Source organism: Cyprinus carpio, chromosome A20, assembly GCF_018340385.1.
Source record: "Cyprinus carpio isolate SPL01 chromosome A20, ASM1834038v1, whole genome shotgun sequence".
Taxonomy (NCBI): domain Eukaryota; kingdom Metazoa; phylum Chordata; class Actinopteri; order Cypriniformes; family Cyprinidae; genus Cyprinus; species Cyprinus carpio.
The window spans coordinates 15,765,958-15,787,411 of NC_056591.1; the positions used below are offsets into that span (position 1 = coordinate 15,765,958).

A 21,454-nucleotide genomic window follows, 5' to 3' on the forward strand; every position below is an offset into this window, starting at 1 on the left:
AATACTGTTGTTTATATTCTATTCGCGGACTCCTGTTCCCAGTAATCTAATTTATGTCACTGCATTACAAAATAATCCAATTAGAAGATAACACCGAGACGCCACCAACTAGATATAGGACTCACTGGATTAGCGCCACCTTTACAGGGAACGTCTGAAACATAACACAAACGAGAGGTTCATATTACTACAATGTATCAACCCCAGTGTTGTTGTTACGTAACAGACACTGTAACGTGCTCTCTTGCGTAACAGTCGCTCGCGCTTGTCCGCGCATGCGCGGTCGCGCTGGGTCTGTCCGCCATTGAGACACACAATCTCCGATAGAAACGGGTCAGCGGCAGTGACACAGACGACACTCGTGTTTCTACATTCCTCGTGCGTTGAGGTCTGACGGTTACCGTTTTTTTACAACGTCTTTTTACAGTCCGTTTACACTGGTGTTTCTTTTTTGTCCCGAGAAACGTTTGATGGACCTGCACAGGATATTTTAGCAGCGTTTAGTGTTCCCGTTAGCGGGTTAAGAGAACCGAGCCTGGCTCTGCTCTGGGGGCAAGTGCGCCTACAGCAGCTCAGCGTTTGATGGATCCTAGAATCGCCTGGTTTCAGCCAGAGCAGCGCGGACCTGCCAACAACCTGTGGATGCACATCTGGGAAACGACGCAGACGCTGGGAAACCTCTACTTCCACAACAACTGCAACACAGCCAGCGCCAAACTGACGAGCGGTGGAGGCGACGGAGCGTCGAGCAACGCGGCCGACAGCAGCGGCACGCGCACGGATCATCAGGGGATGTCTGGATCCAAACTCGACAGTAAGGTCCCCGAACAAATAGACTTCATCCCTCTGGAAGGCAATAACAACAATAACAGCGGCGGCGGAGGGGGGCAAGTGGGTGGCAGCAGGGTCGCGGGAGTGGGAACGGAGTTGCCAAGCAAGAGGAGAAGAGACAACAAGGCGAGCACCTTTGGCTTTAACAGGAGTCTGCTGCTGACGGATGGGGCGGAGGACATTTACACGTGCACACCGTGGAAGAGCAGAAACTACTCGGAAGGCATTGTGGGGTGAGTGATGAAACCAGGTTTATATGTGTGGGTGTATGATGATACAGGGCCCAGTGTGTTGCTCGGATTCAGGAGCTGGCCTACGCGTTGACACTATGAGGGTGGTTCAGTACATGTTTAACATGTCGTGACCTGAAGAGGCAGACTATAACAGCACGGTGTTGGACCTGCGACCGTCCATTCACTAAAATAACTATTAGGTTCTAGCTGGTTTGACGTTCGAGACGTTTCTTCACCATATTTGGCATGTCTAGGGTATCCGAGCCATCCTTCCATTTAAATGACCTGCGCTGGCTTGTCTGCTGTTCCCCTGACATCTCTAGTGCAAGAATCCCTAAAATCACAAGTAGCAAGAGCTCTCTCAAAGTCCATTTAGTCTTAAAGGGATAGTTCACCCCAAAACGAAATTCTGTCATCGTTTACTCAGCCCTCTTGTCGTTCCAAAGCTGTGCAGTGTATTTCTTCTGTGGAACTTGAAATAAGATGTTTTGAAGAATGTTGGTGACTTTGACTTTGTGTGGTCAAAAAGTAACTCTTTCTTTTATGTTCTGTAAAAGAAAGTCATACAGGTTTGGAATGACATGAGGGATAGTAAATGATGACAATTTTCATCATTAGCTGCTGCTATTTACGGGCAAAATAATGCATGGTTTCTGTCATAAATGCCATAGTTACTACAGTGGTTAGTACTACAAGAAGAAATGTAGTTACTTTGTATCAGCTTGACACAGTTTGATGGAGAGCCCCTGTTAAGTTATGTTTTACAGTAGAAACTTTTTTTTTGTAAACTGACTGAATAATTGGGGGAAAATTGAGCACGTCAAAATGTTTAATTAATATAGAAGTTGAAGGTTTATTTATTTCCCATTATGATTACATATCTCAGTGGATTTTTTTTCCCTTGTGTGCATGAATTTATTAAATGAGACCAATCCCAAATAGTACTGTATGAATTACTGTACGTGTAATGCTTACACAGAGTTGCTCTACTGTATGTAGTACTGCCTCTATTAATCATTATCCTCCTTCCAGTCAGTCAATAATCTACACCTTGCACTTCACACTCAGGTTACTTAATAATCATAAGTCATGATGACATTGACTTCTTTCCTGACTTCCAGTTTTATTGCTATTCTGATATGAATAAAACGCCTCGAAAGGGATTGTTCACTCAAAAAATGAAAGTATTATTTACTTTACCCCGAAGTCATTCTGAAGTCATAGTGAATTTGTGTTCCAAAGATCAACAAAAGTAAATGGCAGAAATTTCTTTATTGGCTAATCTCTTTAGATATTGAATGTATGAAATGAAAACAAAGCAGCAACTTACTCTCAAAGTCAAACCACAAATTTCATGTACCAAGAGAGGTTCAATTAGATTATAATGGCTGTACTTTATTAAGGGCATTAAATGTCCATAAGCACATCTTTTAGTGTGCAGCAGAGGTCGATTGTCAAATGGTATGAGGTGAAGCATGTGAAAGCAGTGCTGGATTGTGGATTGTGTAGTGATTTTCGAATTGGGTGTAATGGGTGTGGTGGTGGTGGTTTGTTGAAGGTTCAGATTACCCTACTTTGTGATATGTGCAGCAGCTTGTGGAGCCCAGAGCAAAATACAGCCAGCAAGCCTTGTCCTCATTTATAGTAATGTTAGCAGAGTGTTTGCATAAGAGCATTCCTCTAGTCCTCACCGTATTGACCTTCTTACTTGATCCCCCCTCACTGTTTGTCCTGTTTCTGCAATGAATGACTTCTGTCAGCTCCATCTTGTAGACATATGGTGAAATGCACAGATTAAGCGCAGATTGGCACACCTGTAGCTTTGAATTTCAGAGCACATGTCTGAGATTCCTTAAAGATTTTAATCTGGTTCTGGGATCATTTGTTGTGGATTTTAGTCTTTGTCATGTCTTGCAAGCCGAAAAGCAGGATGTGAAATGTGCTTGGTTCCCACAGCACTAAATATTTCCAACCTACATCATAGAAATCTTTCGTGGATGTGTTAGTTGGAGGCTAATTTCACTTTATAATCATTTTCGCTGTTCTGTTCGGAGGTGTTAGAAAAGGGACAGATGGTTTTATGGGTCTGCCTGAGTGTGGAGAGATTTTTCTGTTTATATTCTCTGTGTGTTGAGCAAGTTCCTTCCCTGTTCTGCCCAAAAACAAATGCTCCCCCTCACAGCTGACACACGATCCCCGTCTCTGTGATGTCACGGTGCTTCCAGCCAATCAGAGTGAGTTGAGATCCTTTCGTCTCCCTGACAACTATGCTGCAGTGAGAGGAGAGGGGAAATCCTCTCTCCACGCTTTGATGTGCTGCTGCTGAATTTTTTATGTTGGGTCTTCTCAATGTTTTTTTAAGTGTAGGATGAGAGGAGTTCAGTGCACTGGCCTCTTTCTGAAACGATGCTGAGGCTATATTTTTGGACACAAATACACTATCATTCATTTGTATTCTAAAAGCGTTGCTGAACAGATGGTGTCCTGAGTTAATGTTTTGAGTAGTTTTTGGTCATGCTGAAACTTTAAAGAATTGTACATTAGTACGTCTTCAACTAAAGATGATCACTGCATGCAGTTATTTGTTATAGTAGTTTGTAGCTTTATATCCATTACAAAACATTAAGCAAGGTTCCTTGTGGCTGCTGCTTTTCCCATTATAGCTCTGTTTTCTGCAATTGAGGTTCAGCTTATATTCATCAATCACTGTCATTAGGTTAACCAGTTGCAATGGGACATGAGGGAGGCATTGCAAGTTGGTGGAAAGGGGCTAAATGTAATATAAAATATTGTAATAGAATACTGATTCTGTCACTTGCAGCAAGATTTGAAGATAAGAGAATGTGTTTTGAGCCATGCATTAGAGCTCTATGACTGTCCCAGACACCCTCGTGCACATTACAGCACTCAGCAAGAACTCATCTGGCAGAAATACCGGGTCAACACTAGTTCTGGCATAATTTGGCTTAAAGGGATACACCCCAAAATGAAAATTTTGTCATTAATAACTTACCCCCATGTTGTTCCAAACCTGTAAAAGCTCAGTTTGTGTTCGGAACACAATTGAAGTTATTTTTGTTTTCTTCGCTTACAAAAAGTGTTGCTTTTTGGTAGATGGAGTATTCTGATGACGACTTTCATAGCTTTTATGGACCTTGACACTGTTATTTTCTTGGCAGTCTGTGGGACAGTCTCAAGCCTCCAGGTTTTTATCTAAAATATCTTGAATTGTGTTCCGCGAAGACGAAAGGAGCTTTACATGTTTAGAGCAACATGGGGGTAAGTGATTAATGACAAAAATTTTCTTTTTAGGGTGGAGTATCCCTTTAATATGGCAGCATATAGAACACTATAACTGAGTTTACAGCAGATACAAGTTTTTTTTTGGAAGGTTGTCTAACAGTTATTCATAATAAAAGCTGCCCCCACCATGTGTTCTCATGCATCTTTCCCTTATAAGAAAGCTGTTTTCATCAATCATTACCCTAAATTTGTTTAATTGGATGAATGAAACACTTCTTTTCAGTGTATTTTTTTTTCTTTGCTGGAAAGTTGCCTCTGTGTATAATGCTGTTGTCTGACAGACTGTACTTTATCTCTTTCACAATATTCCTGTGTACTAATTTGTTAAAACCTTTGTCACTGAATGAAGAATCTAATCAATATCGGCTCCTTTTGATTACATATGTGGTATGTTTATACCAGATGTAGACTATAGGAGAATTGAGAGAGAGACTGAGCTGTTAGCATATATCTATTGACTGATTGTGTTTTAGCATGTGTGATAGTGTTTAGTTTGAATGTGGTTTGTTATGGTCTGCTGAGTATTGAGGCTGCAAAGCAACAGACTGACTCCACATGCTCAGCTGACAGCAGGTCATGCTGTGCCTAGCAACATGAAATGGTCATTTGTTTATGCTTTGCCCCATTGAATGTGCCAGGGAGGTTTTGGTCAGACTTGACTGAGTCAGAGTTGAGTGGGTGCACTTTGAACTTATGTAATAGCTTGAATGTTAGTGATTCACCACTGAACATTGTCCAATTTACATCTAGATGAGAGTTCAACATGGACCTTCAGTCAACACAAGACAATGTTTTGGCATCTGCACCATATTCATATAAATTCTGCATTTCCAATTTTGGACATTTAGCCTAAATATAAACCTGCAGTCAATCTGTAAATCTGTATTTTCAAAAGCCATTATTCCAATCTTCAGTGTCGCATGATCCTTTAGAAATCATTCTATATGCTTATTTGGTGCTCAAGGAACATTTCTTAATGTCAATATTGTCCACAAATAGAAAAGCTTGTAACGCTAAACACTCGTCCAAAAAATCCAGTAGGCAAATAACATAAGGTGTGTAGCTCCAAAAAAATACAGTGATGCAAGGATGAAAGAGATCCGCACTCGTCCAGATTCAGCCCAAAGGACTTATTTCATTTATTGCTCGGTGGTTACAAAATATGTACAAAAAGGTGCAAGAGTGCAGAATGTTTTCGTGTATTAACCCTTCCTCCGTGCCATACCCGAAAATGTTCCTTTTGGGGTGAATCTGGATGAGTGCAGATCTCTTTCATTTTTGTATCATTAATATCAATATTGAAAATTGTGCTAAATATTTTTTTTTTTTGTGGAAATAGTGATTTGTAAATTGTTTTCCCAAACCTTTGAACAGTAGTGTAACTGAAGACCTGTGCCCTTAACTAGGCTACCTGTTTAAGTAATTGTTAAATGTCAGTTTTGTAATAAAGTTTTTGCCAAAAGTAATAGTATGCATCTGATTATGATTATAAATGTGCATTTGTATCTTGAGTACAACCCCCACCCAAAAGCCACGGTCACACTACACTTTTCATTCCATTTATACGCATGCGAATCCATCAGACCGGAAACACAAGCCCGTGCAAAAAGTTTTCAGATTTCGCTGCATTCCAAAGTTGGTGAACTCTGGCCTGTGAATTTGCATCATGTGACGCTGTGTGACCAACGGCAGATGAAAGCATGACCTCCTATCTGAATTAAAATAATTTAAATTAAAAAAAACTGCAGCGCTGCAGGAAAGTGGAGTAGTTCGTATGTTTTTACATTTTAGGTGTATTATTATTGTTTGTGTTGAATTTAAGTTTTTAAAAAAGATGCTGCAGAGCATGAGGTCATACCACAACCGTTGCAGTGTCCGAACACAAATTTCACATGCTTGAAGTGTAGTGTGACCACGGGCTTAAAGGAGGAATTCCCCCTATTTTCAGACTTCAATTTCAGGGCCCTATGAGCTGCTGCTGTATGTGACGTCTAAAGAGGAAAGACTAGTAACAGCAGTCCTGATCTCAGCCAGCAGATGACCAAAATAGTGATTACACTCATAACCAACATGATACTGACAAGTCATATTATTTTAGCACAGAGGCTCATTGTCACTCTGCAGACACATTTACAGAGAGAAGCTTAAAGGTACAAACTTCCTGTGCCACTGAAGTATGTGTGAATTAACACTGTTCTTTGTTAAGTCACAATGAAACGGGAAAGTAGAGACAGATTTTCTCTTTGGGGATAAAGATCAGTATTGTGACATATCAGAGTGTAAACGGATTAATGCAAAACAGTGTAGAATGGGGACTTGATTCCACATATCAGTTGTTGGTAGGATGTTGAGATGTTAGAGATGTACTCAAACTGTAGGCAGATGAACGTGAGCTTGCATGTGCAGGGTTTAAATGGGGTTTAGATTAATTGTTCACAATAAAAGGTCTATAGCATTCATTTAGAAAATAGATGCCATTCATGTTAACTTTAAACAGATGTACTGGATCAGTCAATGGTATGTTTGAATTAAAAACAAAAAAGTTGGCATTTATATTGGGGCTTTGCAATATTTCCACTCATACATATAAATCAGGATGATTGTGTGATGTCAGTGTTTAGGATAACTCACTCTGAGTGTGTGTTGGGTGTGAGTCAGTCACTCCACAGCAGTAGCAGTAAAAATTGTGTTGAGTGAAGGGTTTCCTAGCAACAGAGTCTGCTCTCTGATTGGCTGACACTGGGAGTAAACTGCACACTGATTGTGCCTGATTGGAGGACACAACAGGCTGCTCTGGAGAATTGAAACTGATCTGAACGGCTTATTCTGTGAAACGAAACTCATACTCTCTGTGTGTAATCAGTTTCCCATAGCCAGGCTGCGGACGACACTGAGGCCAAATGTGCTCTTCAAACTGTGAGGCAGCCTGCTGGGATTGAATTAACTCCAGTTAGATTAAGTGTTAGGGTTGTAACGGTATGAGATTTTCACGATATGAAAATTTCACGGTTTTCATGGTATATATTAAACAATAATTCTTATCAGTAACAATGACTCTTAAGTTATTTGAGTGAACAAATCCTTTATTACAACAAACTTGAAACCATTTTAATGACGGTATTGAAGTCTCCCTTCTGAATAAATAAATAAATAAATTAATTAAAAAAAATAAAATAAAATAAAGCTGTACACCTAATGTATATCTATATCATACGTTAACATTTTGATTAAATTTTAAAATGTTATCAAATGGGAAAATCCTTTTATTAAAAATATTTTTTTCCTTCAGAATCAAGAGAGAACCACAACTTCCATTGGGGAAAAAACTAACAAACAAACTAAATTTATCCAGAATCATGTAGTTCTATATTGCACACAAACAGCTCTTAAAGAGTTCAGTTTTTATGTATCCTGTTGATTTTTGTTCATGGTATTCAGAAACAGGTATTTGGTTTTTAAGTTTTTGTGTATGGTTTTGATTTTTGTTATTGTTTTTTAGATTTGGAATAGAAACTGGGATTCAAAAAGAATCGGAATCGATAAAATTCAAATGATACTCTACCGTAGTTAAAACATGGACAAACATGATATTCCTTGAAAACAATGTTTAAATACATTATTTTATTATAAAGAATATTATTATTGTTGTTATAACTTTGAAGTACAATGCTAATATATTTCTGTCATAATTTCAAATCGAACTTTTATTTTGACAGGTTGTAGCAGACTTGTGTATTTGACAATGTTTTTTCTCAAATAAAACTAGGAAAAATGTATTTATGTTTTCTCTCAGAGCAGCTCTGCTGATGTTCATGTTTGTAACTTAGGGGTGCTCCGATTGATTGGCTTCCCATCACTAGGGCTGTGTATTGGCAAGAATCTGGCGATACGATACGTATCACGATACATGGGTTGCGATACGATATGTTGTGATACATTGCGATACTGTAAGCAAGGCGATATATTGGGATATTTCTTATTTTAGGAATAAGATATATAGGATAGCTGTCATTAAGAACACACCACCATATGCAAACCTTAGCAATAAATAAATAAAATAAATAAATAAATATAGATGAATACAGATGGTTAACATTCTCAGAACCTTTCAACCTTCCACACTTCAGCTTTGTACACCGAAACGGGAACTGGAACAATTCTTTCTTTCTCCATTACTAGCAGCGAACTGTATTAACACTAGCTTTAGTGGCGTGCCCTAATGCTAATATTTCCTGTCACTATTTAAGTTCAGAGATGAAGACGGAATATAAACTCATAACAAAACAAGTGCCATGAGTCTTGTATGATTTTTATTTTTTTTTTTAATATGGATATTCCGTTTTTGAGAATCGATGCGCTGTTGTCAAAGCTAAATACGCGTAGAAACAGTACATCCTTGTGGCGCGGCTGACACAGAAGAGAATACGCAGCATACGGTGATATAGAGAGACACAGAGGAGACTGTTGACAAAGGAATTGTTGAATAAAGGTAAATATATTTTTGACAGTTTCTTCATGTGAAACTAAACTTTTATTTTGACGGGTTGCCGTGAGGAACTTGCAGCTGCTGTGTATGTGATATGACGGTAGTTTTTTGTCAGATTAAACAGTAAAATGATAATGAAGTGACTCATATCATCATAGTGAGATGACAGAGGCTGAAAACACAGCGTACGTCATCTGTGCTTGTGTAAACAAAACAGTTCGTCGCACCATCTGCCATTCATTCATTCATTCATTCATTCATTCATTCATTCATTGCGGAAATTATGGGGCTTTTACGCGTGATGTCAAATGCTTCTGCAGATTTGTAGTATTACTATAGAATTTTACCTGAGCATTGCAAATCGTGCGTATTGCTTTGTTCTTGGTTCTTGTCAACAGTATCTCCACCATGATAAGCGCTGAATGAGTGACAGGCTTTCTGTTGTAACATTGCGCAAGGTAAATAAGAGGGTGACATCTTGTGGAGGAGACTGATGAAAAGACTCACATTAATCAGATTATGATTATCTTTTAAATGTTTGCTGAAATAAATAGCGGAAAAGATCAATTTGCGGCTTTTGAGAATCAATATCGAATCGACATAATTTTAAAAAAACGATTAATTGAAAAATTTATTTTTTTGCCCAGCCCTAATAAATATATATATATTTTTGAAAATGTCTAAAAAATGCTCCCCTCCACCCCTCAAATAATTAAAAAAGAACCCTCTCACAAGAATCACCTATAAGAGGGAAATTTCCCCCATTTTCAAAAATGAAATTCAGGCCCTGAATAAATGTCTAAATTTCCTTATTGGAGTATTACTATAAAGAATTCTACATGATAAAAATAAGGCTTTAAAAATATATGGTATCGGTGATCGTATCGGCAGATGCTGCTTTCTGCGATCGGTTATCAAAATCCTGATCCGGAGCACCCCTATTAGACACTGAAAACACCATTTATGTATGTACGTGTACTTCAGTATGTAGTAAATAAAACAGCACCACTCAGGGACATGCAGAAACAAACAGATAATTTATATAGCAGTCACTTTGCGCATAAATATTCACAGACACATATCATATCTAGTTTTGATTTATCCATCCATCAGATTGCGCGTTTTACGTGACATCCTAATTATAGTACTGTAAATTCCATGTTCAGGCCTGCACTGGGATTCCCAGTGCTTCACGGAAATCAGACGGCCTTAACTTTTAACTTGTTGTAAATGCGACACCTTTATCTGCACGGAGGGATGGTGTCCGCGAATATGTGCTAACATGTTGGATGTATTGCCTGCTTTTGCAGCTACTTTGCTTCCGCATTTTTTACAAATTGCATCTGTTCTCAATGACAACCCCGAGTTAATTTTTATATATATATATCCGAAGTATTCCCATACTGCAGATTTACCTTTTTTTCGGTGGGGATGGAGATTAGATATAATCTCTGTTGTTTTCTCTGCTGTATGTGCGTGTAAGCAGCCAAGTGAATGCAGAGTGAAGGAGCGGAGCGGAAATAAGTTGCATATGTGCAGGTGAGAGTATTTTTTAAAACCGTAGATATGCAAATGATTACAGTATGATAACCGTGCACGTTCAAACCGTGATAAACGTCATACCGGTATATCGTTAGGTATAAAGTGCTTTCAATTTTTTTTTTTTTTTTTTTTTTTACTTTTCATCTTAGATTTGATTAGTCAAGTATGTCTGCTTCTGCTCTCTCTTGTCCATTTGCATTTTTTGTGAGAGTGTTGCTAAAGCAGATATGGAACTATCAAGAGGTCATTTAGGCCCTGTGTTTCCACTTTTGCTCTCTTTCAGTTTCGTTTCTTGGACTAATCTTACTTTCTTAGGTCACACACTTTGCAAACACACACCCATATGCAAACATACAGATGCACTTTGAATAAACCTGATATTTACATAAGCACAAAAATACATCTCTATCTATGAGGTGCACACACACACAACTGCTCATTAGTTGTATTTTATATTTTTGATTAACGATTATATGAAAGTGTGTGTGTTTGTGTTAATATGTCTGATCTTTGAATAAGTCAGGAGTCAGGACCCAATAAAGGATGGCTAATTTCCAGCTCATTAAGGAAATTTGTAAAAGAAGAGAGTTAATTAATGACCACAAGTTTTGTAAAATGGCAATTTTTCTAGCAAATATATTAAAAGTATATATGTGGGCCAGTAAAAAACATTTTTTTTTACTCAGCATGCCAATACTTTCATAGGACATTGACAGTATTGGCAGAGCTGCTCTATAAATATGTTAGAACACACAGACCCAATGGCCTGTGTCTGTGGAATCATGAGCATGCATCTGCAGTAGGTGTATTCATGTTGCAGTGGTGGTTAGCTATGATGAATGCTGTCAGACTGCCTCTACAGAGCATCATGCCCACGGCTGAAAATTTTTCCATGCTGTTTAGTTTTACCAGCACGGACCGACAAATGTGCTTAGACATTGATCTGATCCCCAGAAGAGACTTGTGCATTTGTGTGTCTGTGTTGGTATTTATGCTTAATTTGCATGACTTGTTTGTTGAACCTGAGTGACTGGCGGTACTAAGACCTTCCTTTAGATAGAAAATATGAGTTTCCATTCAGAGTTTCCACTTAGATAAGCAAAGGCCAGTTTAGTGGACCTTTACCTTCATGTAACCAGTTCTTTCTCACTGTGATATAAGGTGAATTTTGAATAATTCTGAGCATTTTTAAGAAGTGAGTCTCATTTTTAAAGGGATACTCCACCCCAAAATGAAAATTTTGTCATTAATCACTTAGCCCCATGTCATTCCAAACCTGTAAAAGCTTTGTTCGTCTTCTGAACACAATTTAAGGTATTTTGGGTGAAAAACCCGGGAGGCGTGTGACTGTCCCATAGACTGCCAAGTAAGTTATACACTTACCCCTGATGGCAGACGGACTATTCTGACGATGTCTTTCATACTTTTCTGGATCACTTGACAGTGTAACTTACTTGGCAGTCTGTGGGGCAGTCACAGGCCTCCCGGTTTTCATCCAAAATATCAGAAATTGTGTTTCGAAGATGAACAAAGCTTTTACGGGTTTGGAACAACATGGGGGGCTAAGTGATTAATGACAAAATTTTCAATTTGGGGTGGAGTATCCTCTTAAGTAATAAGATGTCTAGAATTCCCAGAGTGCAAATTGTTCTTCAGGGTGTGATTGTTTCTCACCTGTCCAAAATTTCTAAAATGCCTCTGCAGATGATGTAGGAAAGCGTTTTATTTCTCACACTCTTACTTTTGACTTTCAGGTTAGTTTAAGTTCAAATGAGAACTTTAGTTATCAGGTATCTGAACTAGGGATGTCAAATTTCGATTATTTCCATGATCGATCCTCGTTTAAATTAACGATCAATTAATCGATTAATCGTTAACCATAATGCTGCAAAATGCGTCTATTGCATCCACGCAGTCACCGGCATGACAGGATGTGCAAAAGCCACACACACACACACACACACAATGCTTCTCACTTGAATTAAAGGGGTTTTAGTCTGAAAATGCTAGTAGCAGAACTGTAAAATGAATAGATGTGATTATGATCATTTGATAAAATGAAGAGAGCGCGCCATACGTTTGAGGTCATTTTAGTTTGTTGACTGTTTGCCTGCACGGAGACCGCTGAACGCACCTCTTTAAATGGTTTTGTGGTGCTCGTTGTTGTATTTTAAAACACAATTGCAATGTTTTCAACTGACATTATGGTATTTAAAATGAAATTATCCCAAACGTAACTGTGTGACTGCGCTGCGCATTAAGTGAACTGCTTACATCGGCGCTGCTGCACCAAAACACTGTTGCTCACATTAATTTGATCCTGCTGGACTCTGTCCTAGAAAATGTCAGATTTTTAATTTTTGCGTTCCGTTAGCCCTATTTGTTTTTAAAAATCCGGCATACAGTGCATCAGATTGTGACAGTGCATGCGTGCAGACGAGGGCGAGAGAGCGCGTTGCTTTGGCTAGATTTTATTTGGAGGTTATTGCTCATGTCTCATTCGGCACAAATCGAAATGTTGCCATATTCGCAATGTATTTGAATGTTAAACTATTATTTATAATGTAAACTAGGCTTTTACTTAAGACGCATTCGCATAGGCTATAGACGGAAAAGATGATCCTCTTATGAGCAAAAACGTCCTTTGCATAACAGCAGAGTGAGCCGGTATACTACGGTCTATTCATAACAGAGTGAACCGGTATACAACAGTCTATAGCCTAATTTTATTTTGATAATGAACAGACTGCGATGTAAGTTTGAATCGCTAGAATATAAGTGTGCAGCAGGCTCCGGCGCGATCTAAACAGCTGAGACATAAAAAAAAAAAAAAAAAAAAAAAAACATTTTCCACAAAAGTGTTTCCTTTCATTTGTGAGCACACACAATAAAAACAGGTTTGCACTCTTGAAAAATAAAGCAAACAAATAGAATGCGTTGTCATCCTTTTTCTTTTCTTTCTGTGAACTTATGGAGCGCCGCCACACTTCTGTTTTAAATCCGTTAGCCTATCTTAATTATTTAAGTCAGATATATTTCGCATATTTAAAAAACAAAAAAACAATTATGAAAACAAATTGTAATTTTTATGCTGGGCCTATTACTTATATAGGCTATACATTTTCCTTAAAACATCCCATTTTGTCCCAGGGCTCGAAAACCCTTACCCTATACTGTAGGTCCATGCAGAAACTTGCGAACGATGCTCGGCGTCACCGTTTAGTGACATCACTGAATGCTCCGGGAAAACGTATTGTGTCGGTCACAGCGCCTATTAATCGCTGTTTTGAATCCAGCAATTATTTATTTACAAATTATAAGCTCTGGTTATGACAAGTGTGGTATAAAAGCTTTGTTTATTAGAGGAATAATAGGATAATGTTAGATCGCGAGCGTGCCTCTGGATGCCGTTCGAGCCCATAGTCTTTATTTACGCGGCTTTGTTCTGGTTTGCCGGGTGTTTAAGAATTTCCACAAATTCAATAACATATAGGCATTGTTTCTTTTCCTAAATCTTCACAGTCTAACCCTCTAATTTCGCAGGTTTATTTTATTATATTTCACTTTTAATAACTGTTTTCGCATCTCTTGGTAAACATGGGAAGGGAAATTATAGATTTCATGAATTAAGAATTCGTTCGATTTATTAATTTGTTCCCTTATTTCACTTAAATCATGGGTTATTTAGGGAACAAAATTAATGAAACATGGACAGTTGCCACAAATTAATAAGTCACAGAAACGAATTAACAAGTTGTAGGAATGAATAGACTACCTGTCCTGTGTCCCGCAGCCCTGCAAAGCGCACTATATGAAACAGTTATCTGATGAAATGACTTAGTTACTACATTTCTATTGCTTTTTATGTTGAAGAACTTTTATGTTGTTTCTATTTTAATGTACTTTAAAGTTTAAATCACATTAAAAGCTTAATTTGTACATTGTAAATGAATGATGATGCTTTTATATACAGTCACTCACAGCCGCTCGCACGTGTTTTGCGCATGAGCCGCTCGCAGCCCAACATTAAATCGGTTAAACCGACCATCGACAGCCTTAATCGATTGCATCTCTTATCGACAATTAATCGATCATCGATTAATCGTTGACATCCCTAATCTGAACACCTTGTTCTGCACAAGTTAAAGATGTGACAAAGGAAATAAATGCAGCCCGCCAACATTCACTTGCTGTCAAATGTGGAGAAGGGATTTTATGTTAGGCCGCTCTAGCAGTTTGCAAATATAGAAATAACCAAAGAAGAATGTTCATTTAGTGTAGGTGTAATTGCAGTGTCCAGACAGATTTTGTGTTCAACCTCAGGACGAAAGAGCAAGCCAATCCACTCTGCAATCTTAACTGTCTTGTTGGTTAACTCCTACATAGACACTATACTTTTGGTTAAAATATAGTACTAAAATCTACAAAATCACCTTTTTTAGCATACTAAGTCAGTAGTAAAATCTGACAATAGTGGTATCATAAATTTTGCTGCTTTAAATTGAATCAGTATGAAAGTGTATTTTGTTCAGACTGGTTCAGCTAATGTGCATGTACCTTTTAGACTAAAAAAGATTAGTTGAGATAGGAAGTTGAGATTAACTGAAATTCATAACATTGAGATTTTCATTTTTCCAAAACAGGGATTTAAATGGTCACCGTGGTCCATTTTTCAACCTTGTTTTGGGAATCTTGAACTGTTTATTTTTGTGTGGATTTAAACATGATTGCCGAGTTCACATATGCCCAATAGAACCAATTTAAAGGGGTCATATGATGTCATATGGGGTCATCACAATGAGAAAAACCAAAGAATATTTTTATGATGTGCAGCAAAAGATAATTGAGCTTCACAAATTAGTGAAGTGGCTTTAAGAAAAGAGCTAGAGCAGTGAAAATTCCCATTTCCACCATCAGGGCAATAATTAAGAAGTTCCAATCAACAGAATGTTATAAATCTGCGTGGAAGAGGACGTGTCTCTATATTGTCCTAATGCACAGTGAGAAGGAGAGTTTGAGTGGCTAAAGACTCTCCAAGGACCACAGCTGGAAAATTGCAGAAAAAGTTGAGTCTCGGGGTCAGAAAACCTTAAAAAAGTTGTCAAACAGCACCTACATCACCACGTTGTTTGGGAGGGTTTCAAGAAAAATTCTCCTAGCTCATCCAAAAAAAAAAAAAAAAAAAAAAAAAAACTCGACTGGAACTTCAAATGGGACTGGCTTCTATGGTCAGATGAAACTAAAAAATGAACTTTTTAGCAGCAAACACTCAAGATGGGTTTGGTGAACACAGGGATAAAAAGTACCCCATGTGTACAATGAAATATACTGCTGTGTTTTTGATGTGGGGCTATATTTCTGCTGGAGGTCCTGGACATCTTGTTTAGACACATGACATCATGGATTCGATCAAATACCAACAGATAAAAAATCAGTAAGTGACTGACTCTTATAATGGGCCATGTTTGGATCTTCCAACCGTACAATAATCCAAACTCAAACCTCAAAAAACAACACAGAAATGGGTCACTGAGCACAAAACCAAGCTTCTGCTATGGCCATTCCAGTCCCTCTGACCTGAACCCTCTAGAAAATGAGTGTGGTAAACTGAAGAGAAGCACCACCAACATGGAGCTGGGAATCTGAAGGCTCTGGAGTGATTCTGGATGAATGAATGGTCTCTGATCTCTTGTCAGGTGTTCTCTAACCTCATCAGGCATTATAGGAGAACATTTAGAGCTGTTAAACTGGCAAATGGAGGTTTCAAAAAGTATTGAATAAAAAGGTGCCTTTAATTGTGGCCAGTGTGTATTAGAGAAAAACATTTTTCATAATGATATTTCACCCCATTTTAAATTCTTATTATTCAATGAAAGGTTAGATTTTTGTGATTAAAAAAAAAAAAAAGATCAAAAGGATTAATAATGCAGATTAATTTTCACAGCCTCCTTTGATCATATTTACCAAGGGTGCCGATATTTTTGGCCATGACTATATTTAAATTTGGTCATTTAGCAGACTCTTTTATCCAAAGCAACTTACAAATGAAGACAATAGAAGCAACAAAAGAGAAATAATATGTAAGTGTGTATTATTATAGTGTTATATTTTAGTTTCACAAAGAAACGTGCAGCATTTTGTCCAAGCAATAATAAAAGGACACGTTTCATTTAATTTGTCTTAAATCTCATTTTGTTAAAAAACAATTGTGAATCGAATCGTGAAATCAAAATTGTGAATCGATTTGAATCGTGAGTTGAGTGAATCGTTACATCCCTATTGCATAGCATGTTAGTGAACTATGGCTCTGTGTATTAAATGCTGCTTCATCTGAAAGCAGGTGATGGTGATTTACTACCAATCACAGAACTGGCTTTACTGACGAGATGTGCATGACAATCGCATGCCATTAATTGCACAGCCCTGGCTACTATGTATGAATTGATTTAATTTTTTTCTAATTTACATTTATGTATTTTGCCATACTTTTATCCAAAGCAACTTACATTGCATTTATTGTGTATGTTATATCAGTTCTTGCAATCCCTAGAAATCAAACTCATTACCTTGCCATTGTTAGCGCCATGTTTGAGCTACAGGAAGTCTATTGGAGTCATTACCTAAGTCATGGGCAGACTTAGCACATGTACAGAATGATGGAACCACCTGCAGCAGCAGCTATGTGTGCATGAGTAAGGATGACGGCCAGTTTGGCATGCATGTGCGGATTCAACCCTGGTCATGGGATTGGCACCTGGCACCAGAATACTAGTGTTAGTAAGAGCTGGAAGAGCATGGGGAGGTGATAGCAGGTACCTTGGCACAGTCATCTACTGAACATACTGAACTTCCATGACACCAAGAGATTATTTCAGTGAATTAATTCTTCTTTTCTAAGCAGCTTGCATGTATAGTATATCTGCAGGTTTGCCCATGCAGTGTTAAATACTGCTACCATTGCTTGAATTTAGTGTTCAGGTAACATGTTGGAATAAACTTGATCTGCTGGGTCAGGTTGGGTTGGGTTGAGTTAAATGGTGTGCTGCTTTCTAGGGTCAAATTATTAGAGATGTGTAATAATGAGTTGTCACCACACTTTCCCTTTCCTGACTCAGAAGCCTCACTAGCTCTCCCAGCTGTAGTAACCTGCCTTTGAATGGTTACTTACCTGTAACTAGGGTGTGAATTTGTTTCTTTGTTCTTCTCTTACCCTGAGTCATGTTAACCAATGTTCTCAGTGCTTAAATGACAGCAATATCATTCAAAAGTTTGGTGTCAGTAAGATTTTTTTTTAAAAACTAATTTATACTTTTATTCAGAAGGGGAGCATTGAATAAATCAAAATGGTACTCCCTTTCTCGCTTAAAGATATGTGGTACTATGCCACCAAATCACTTTGATGTAGTATTTGTGTTAAACATTAAAGAGCTTTATTGCCAATAATGCAGTCACTCTTTGATTATGTATTTGATTATACTTAATTTCTCTCTTTCTCTATCCAGCCTGCATGAGGAGATAAAGGACTTTTATGAGTATATTTCTCCTCGTCCAGAGGAGGAGCACATGAGGCTAGAGGTGGTGGCCAGGATCCACAGAGTCATCAAGGACTTGTGGCCCAATGCCGAGGTTAGTGTTACTCACACACACACACACAGTTTCAGCTAATATGATTGTCTACTTGGGGTTTATATCATTTTGTATTCATGAATATTTGGATGGTGGGGAACAATCAATAAGGTACCTGCCAAAGAAGCATAAATACAAACACTTTTTCAGAACTTCCACTTGACCTTTTAAATATCAAAGACAATATGAGAATTTGTTCTCGCAGTAGTTCACTTGTCATGGACATGCAGTGGTTTAAATATAGAGCCTTGAGGAAACCCCATTTCTAAGTTGTCACTGGAACCCATTATAAATACAACAAATACTCTTCTCAATTCACCCGTACATCTAAAAGGATATGTTTATTGATTTAACAATGAATTTGCTTTATATTGTTGTGGTTTTTTTTACAGTTTGCATTGCTCAGTCTAGCTATTTTGTAATGGCTAATCATCTAATTACTTAAGTTAGATAATTATGTCAGATCTATAAGACAACTGGAGCTTATGGATGTTTTCCGGCAGCGAAAGAAATATTTCTAATTGGGGTTCAATGTAAAATAATAAAGACACATGATGTGGCAATTTCAGCTGCACAGAATCTGATAAGAAAATGGCACAGCAAACTCAACAGTGACCCTTCAGTGTGTTCCAGAGGTGACGGGACCTTCTGTTGCTAAAATGTACTTTTAAATGCATGGATAATGAGCTGAAAAATAATCTAAATAGTGTCAACAGCCTGATTTGACCTTTGTGTTGAAGGGAAAAAAGGTCTGGTTTTATTTCTTGTTGAAACGTTCTTGATATTTAGCTCAGAGTGCAGAGTAATGTTTCAAAGAAACCTAATTGGTGTAATAACAGCGGATCACTTGTTTCTTGACATCTGTATGAGTGCATATTGTTAGAATAGTAGCCAAGGCACTTGTAGCTAGAACATGCGTTTGTATCAGAGTTGTTCTTCAGAGGCATGATGTTTATATTTGGCTCCCACAATGCTGTGTTTGTCTTCCTGCACTTACACATTGAGGAAACCAAATTAGTATCCCCTTCACAATGCCAGTGTCTGGTTGCTTTCTGTAATTTGGGAATGCATATTTATTGTCAGTCATTCTAGCTCCTAAAATGATCATTTCTACTGTATGCTGAAAGCATCACACATGCAAACAGCTGCTAATGGTTACTACTAAAGATGATTTATTTTCAACAACTTTCTCAACGTTACCTAAAGAATGTGAATAGTCTGTGTCAGTGTAAGCACAGTGTAAACTTAACCTGCTGTTTTTTTAGAACCACATACAGGACACCAAGTCCCTGTGTGAATGAATACTTCCTGTATACTACTTGTTTTGAATTATTTATTTATACTTAGCTCAAATGTATATTTATTTTTATTTATATTTATTTTGCACACTAGATGTTATGTTATTTTATGTGTTAACTGACAGCATACACAGATTACTATACTTTAATTTACAGCTCTATCTCCAGAAATGTTCATGTGTCTGAGGTCACATCTTTCTCACCAGTTTCAATCGAAGTGTGTTTTTGCAAGTAATTGCACTCGTGTACTCAAACATCAGAGTGTATTGTTTGGTGTGAATATGTATGTTTTGTTTGTTATTTATAGATATTTCCTGTTTTAAATATGAATACAGGATGGGTGTTGGGACTAATATTTTCTAGATTCTTGTAAGGGCAGATTTAACATGTTTTCCTATTTTCTGTTTCAGGTTCAAGTGTTTGGCAGCTTTAGCACAGGCTTGTATTTACCTACAAGGTAATGATGATTTTATTTACTTTTTTTTTTTTTTTTTTTGCTCTTGCTGTATTTTTTCCACTCAGCACAAAATTCATATTTTATAATGTTGTTTTTTTATTTTTTTTGTTTTTTTTGTGCAAGTATTATGACGTGTAGATCTAAAAGTGTGTATGTGTACTTTTTGTGTGCTTGCAAAGAGGGATTAATATTTGTAATTTTAGCTCTGCTTATCCTGTGATCCTGAGTTGTGTGCAATTATTATATTTTTTTTTTTTTACACTCCAGTCTCACGATCCCACTCACACAGTCATACTGTTTTTATACACCACCTGGATTACTGAACTGTGGCTTTGTAGAATAAATCTGTCTGTGTCAATACAGAAGTATGCTAGTTGTTGAAACAGTTTAGTTTAATACTCACTTGTAGCGTCCATAAATTAATGTGTAACACTCTGGTGCCCTTTCATAAGTTTATTTTTAGTTTATTAAAAGTCATCAAACACATCATTCAGTGTATTGCTCATTCATTAAGATGAGAATCATTCTTGTTTGCTTATATTTAACACTTTTGTCTTCTCCCTCTTTATTTCAGTGATATAGACTTGGTGGTTTTTGGTCACTGGGAGACTTTACCTCTCTGGACTCTGGAAGAGGCGCTGCGCAAGAGAAAAATTGCAGATGAGAACTCTGTCAAAGTCCTGGACAAAGCAACGGTACGAGCACCTCTGTGTCATACACATGCGCTGGCTGTTTTTGATGTCAGACATCCCCTGCTTGTGCTTTAACACACATGTGTGTGTTTGTAGGTTCCCCATCATTAAACTGACAGACTTGCACACAGAAGTAAAAGTGGACATCAGCTTTAATGTACAGAATGGTGTTAAAGCTGCAAAGCTCATCAAGGACTTCAAACAGGTGAGTGTGGAGTTTTTTTTTAAAGTCCTCTTTCAGCTCAAGCGATAAATTAAGAGGGAAACAAAAATGCTGATTTCAGATGGAGCTGTTTAGTTTTTAGAAACTCATTTGAACTTGATTTTCAACATCTCAAAATGTTAAAAAAGTCTCCCAAGCACCCAATTTTTCATTTTTCGTTTTCCCTTTCTGTGCAAATCCGCAATAAAAAATGTCTACATACTCTTCCTCCACATGCTTTCATGTTCTTTTTCCATTTTTTTATTTTTCTTTTGTTGTTTGTTGGTTTGTTTTAGAATGTTATTCTAGGAATGTAGCTGTTAATCTTGAAGAATGATTTGTAGTTGATATGCAAGGTGGTTTTTAGTCTTGTAGTTTGCAGTCTTGACTTTATGCAGATTTATTATGCAGACTTGTGTGTATTTGTGTGTGTGTTTCAGCAATTTCCTGTATTACCGTACCTGGTGCTGGTTTTGAAGCAGTTTTTACTGCAGAGAGAGCTGAATGAGGTTACGGGAGGAATCGGATCATACAGTCTGTTCCTCATGGTTGTCAGCTTCTTGACAGGTAACACACTTCTACATATTCCGTCAAATCCACACACTGTCTCACAGTACCCTAAAATAAATCCTACTGAAAACATGCATACTGCACTGCACTGTGACAGTAGAGATTTTTACATTGTTAAAAAAAAAGATTTGAGATGAACATTCAGCGTTTTTCATTACAGAAAGAATGGACTATTTAAAGTATAAAAAAAAAAGAAACCAGCTAGTTGTTGTAA

At 37.6% G+C, this 21,454-nt stretch overlaps 1 protein-coding gene across 1 annotated transcript; it reads left to right on the forward strand.

The window, feature by feature from the left end:
- The first annotated feature begins 241 nt into the window (after nucleotides 1-241).
- Nucleotides 242-20,543, forward strand: LOC122149058 (terminal nucleotidyltransferase 4B-like). The gene is made up of 4 exons (XM_042778327.1): nucleotides 242-1,064; nucleotides 17,898-18,021; nucleotides 19,730-19,776; nucleotides 20,351-20,543. The coding sequence occupies exons 1-4, from the start codon at nucleotides 583-585 to the stop codon at nucleotides 20,541-20,543; spliced, it is 846 nt and encodes a 281-aa protein (XP_042634261.1). The 5' UTR covers nucleotides 242-582.
- Nucleotides 20,544-21,454: the final 911 nt, after the last annotated feature.

What these genes read in the sequence shown, in the direction of transcription:
- LOC122149058 (XM_042778327.1), top strand. Translation starts at nt 583, where the DNA reads ATGGATCCTAGAATCGCCTGGTTTCAGCCAGAGCAGCGCGGACCTGCC. An exon ending in TACTCGGAAGGCATTGTGGG is followed by an intron (nt 1,065 to 17,897) that starts GTGAGTGATGAA and finishes TTCTCTATCCAG; the next exon opens with CCTGCATGAGGAGATAAAGG. An exon ending in ACTTGTGGCCCAATGCCGAG is followed by an intron (nt 18,022 to 19,729) that starts GTTAGTGTTACT and finishes TTTCTGTTTCAG; the next exon opens with GTTCAAGTGTTTGGCAGCTT.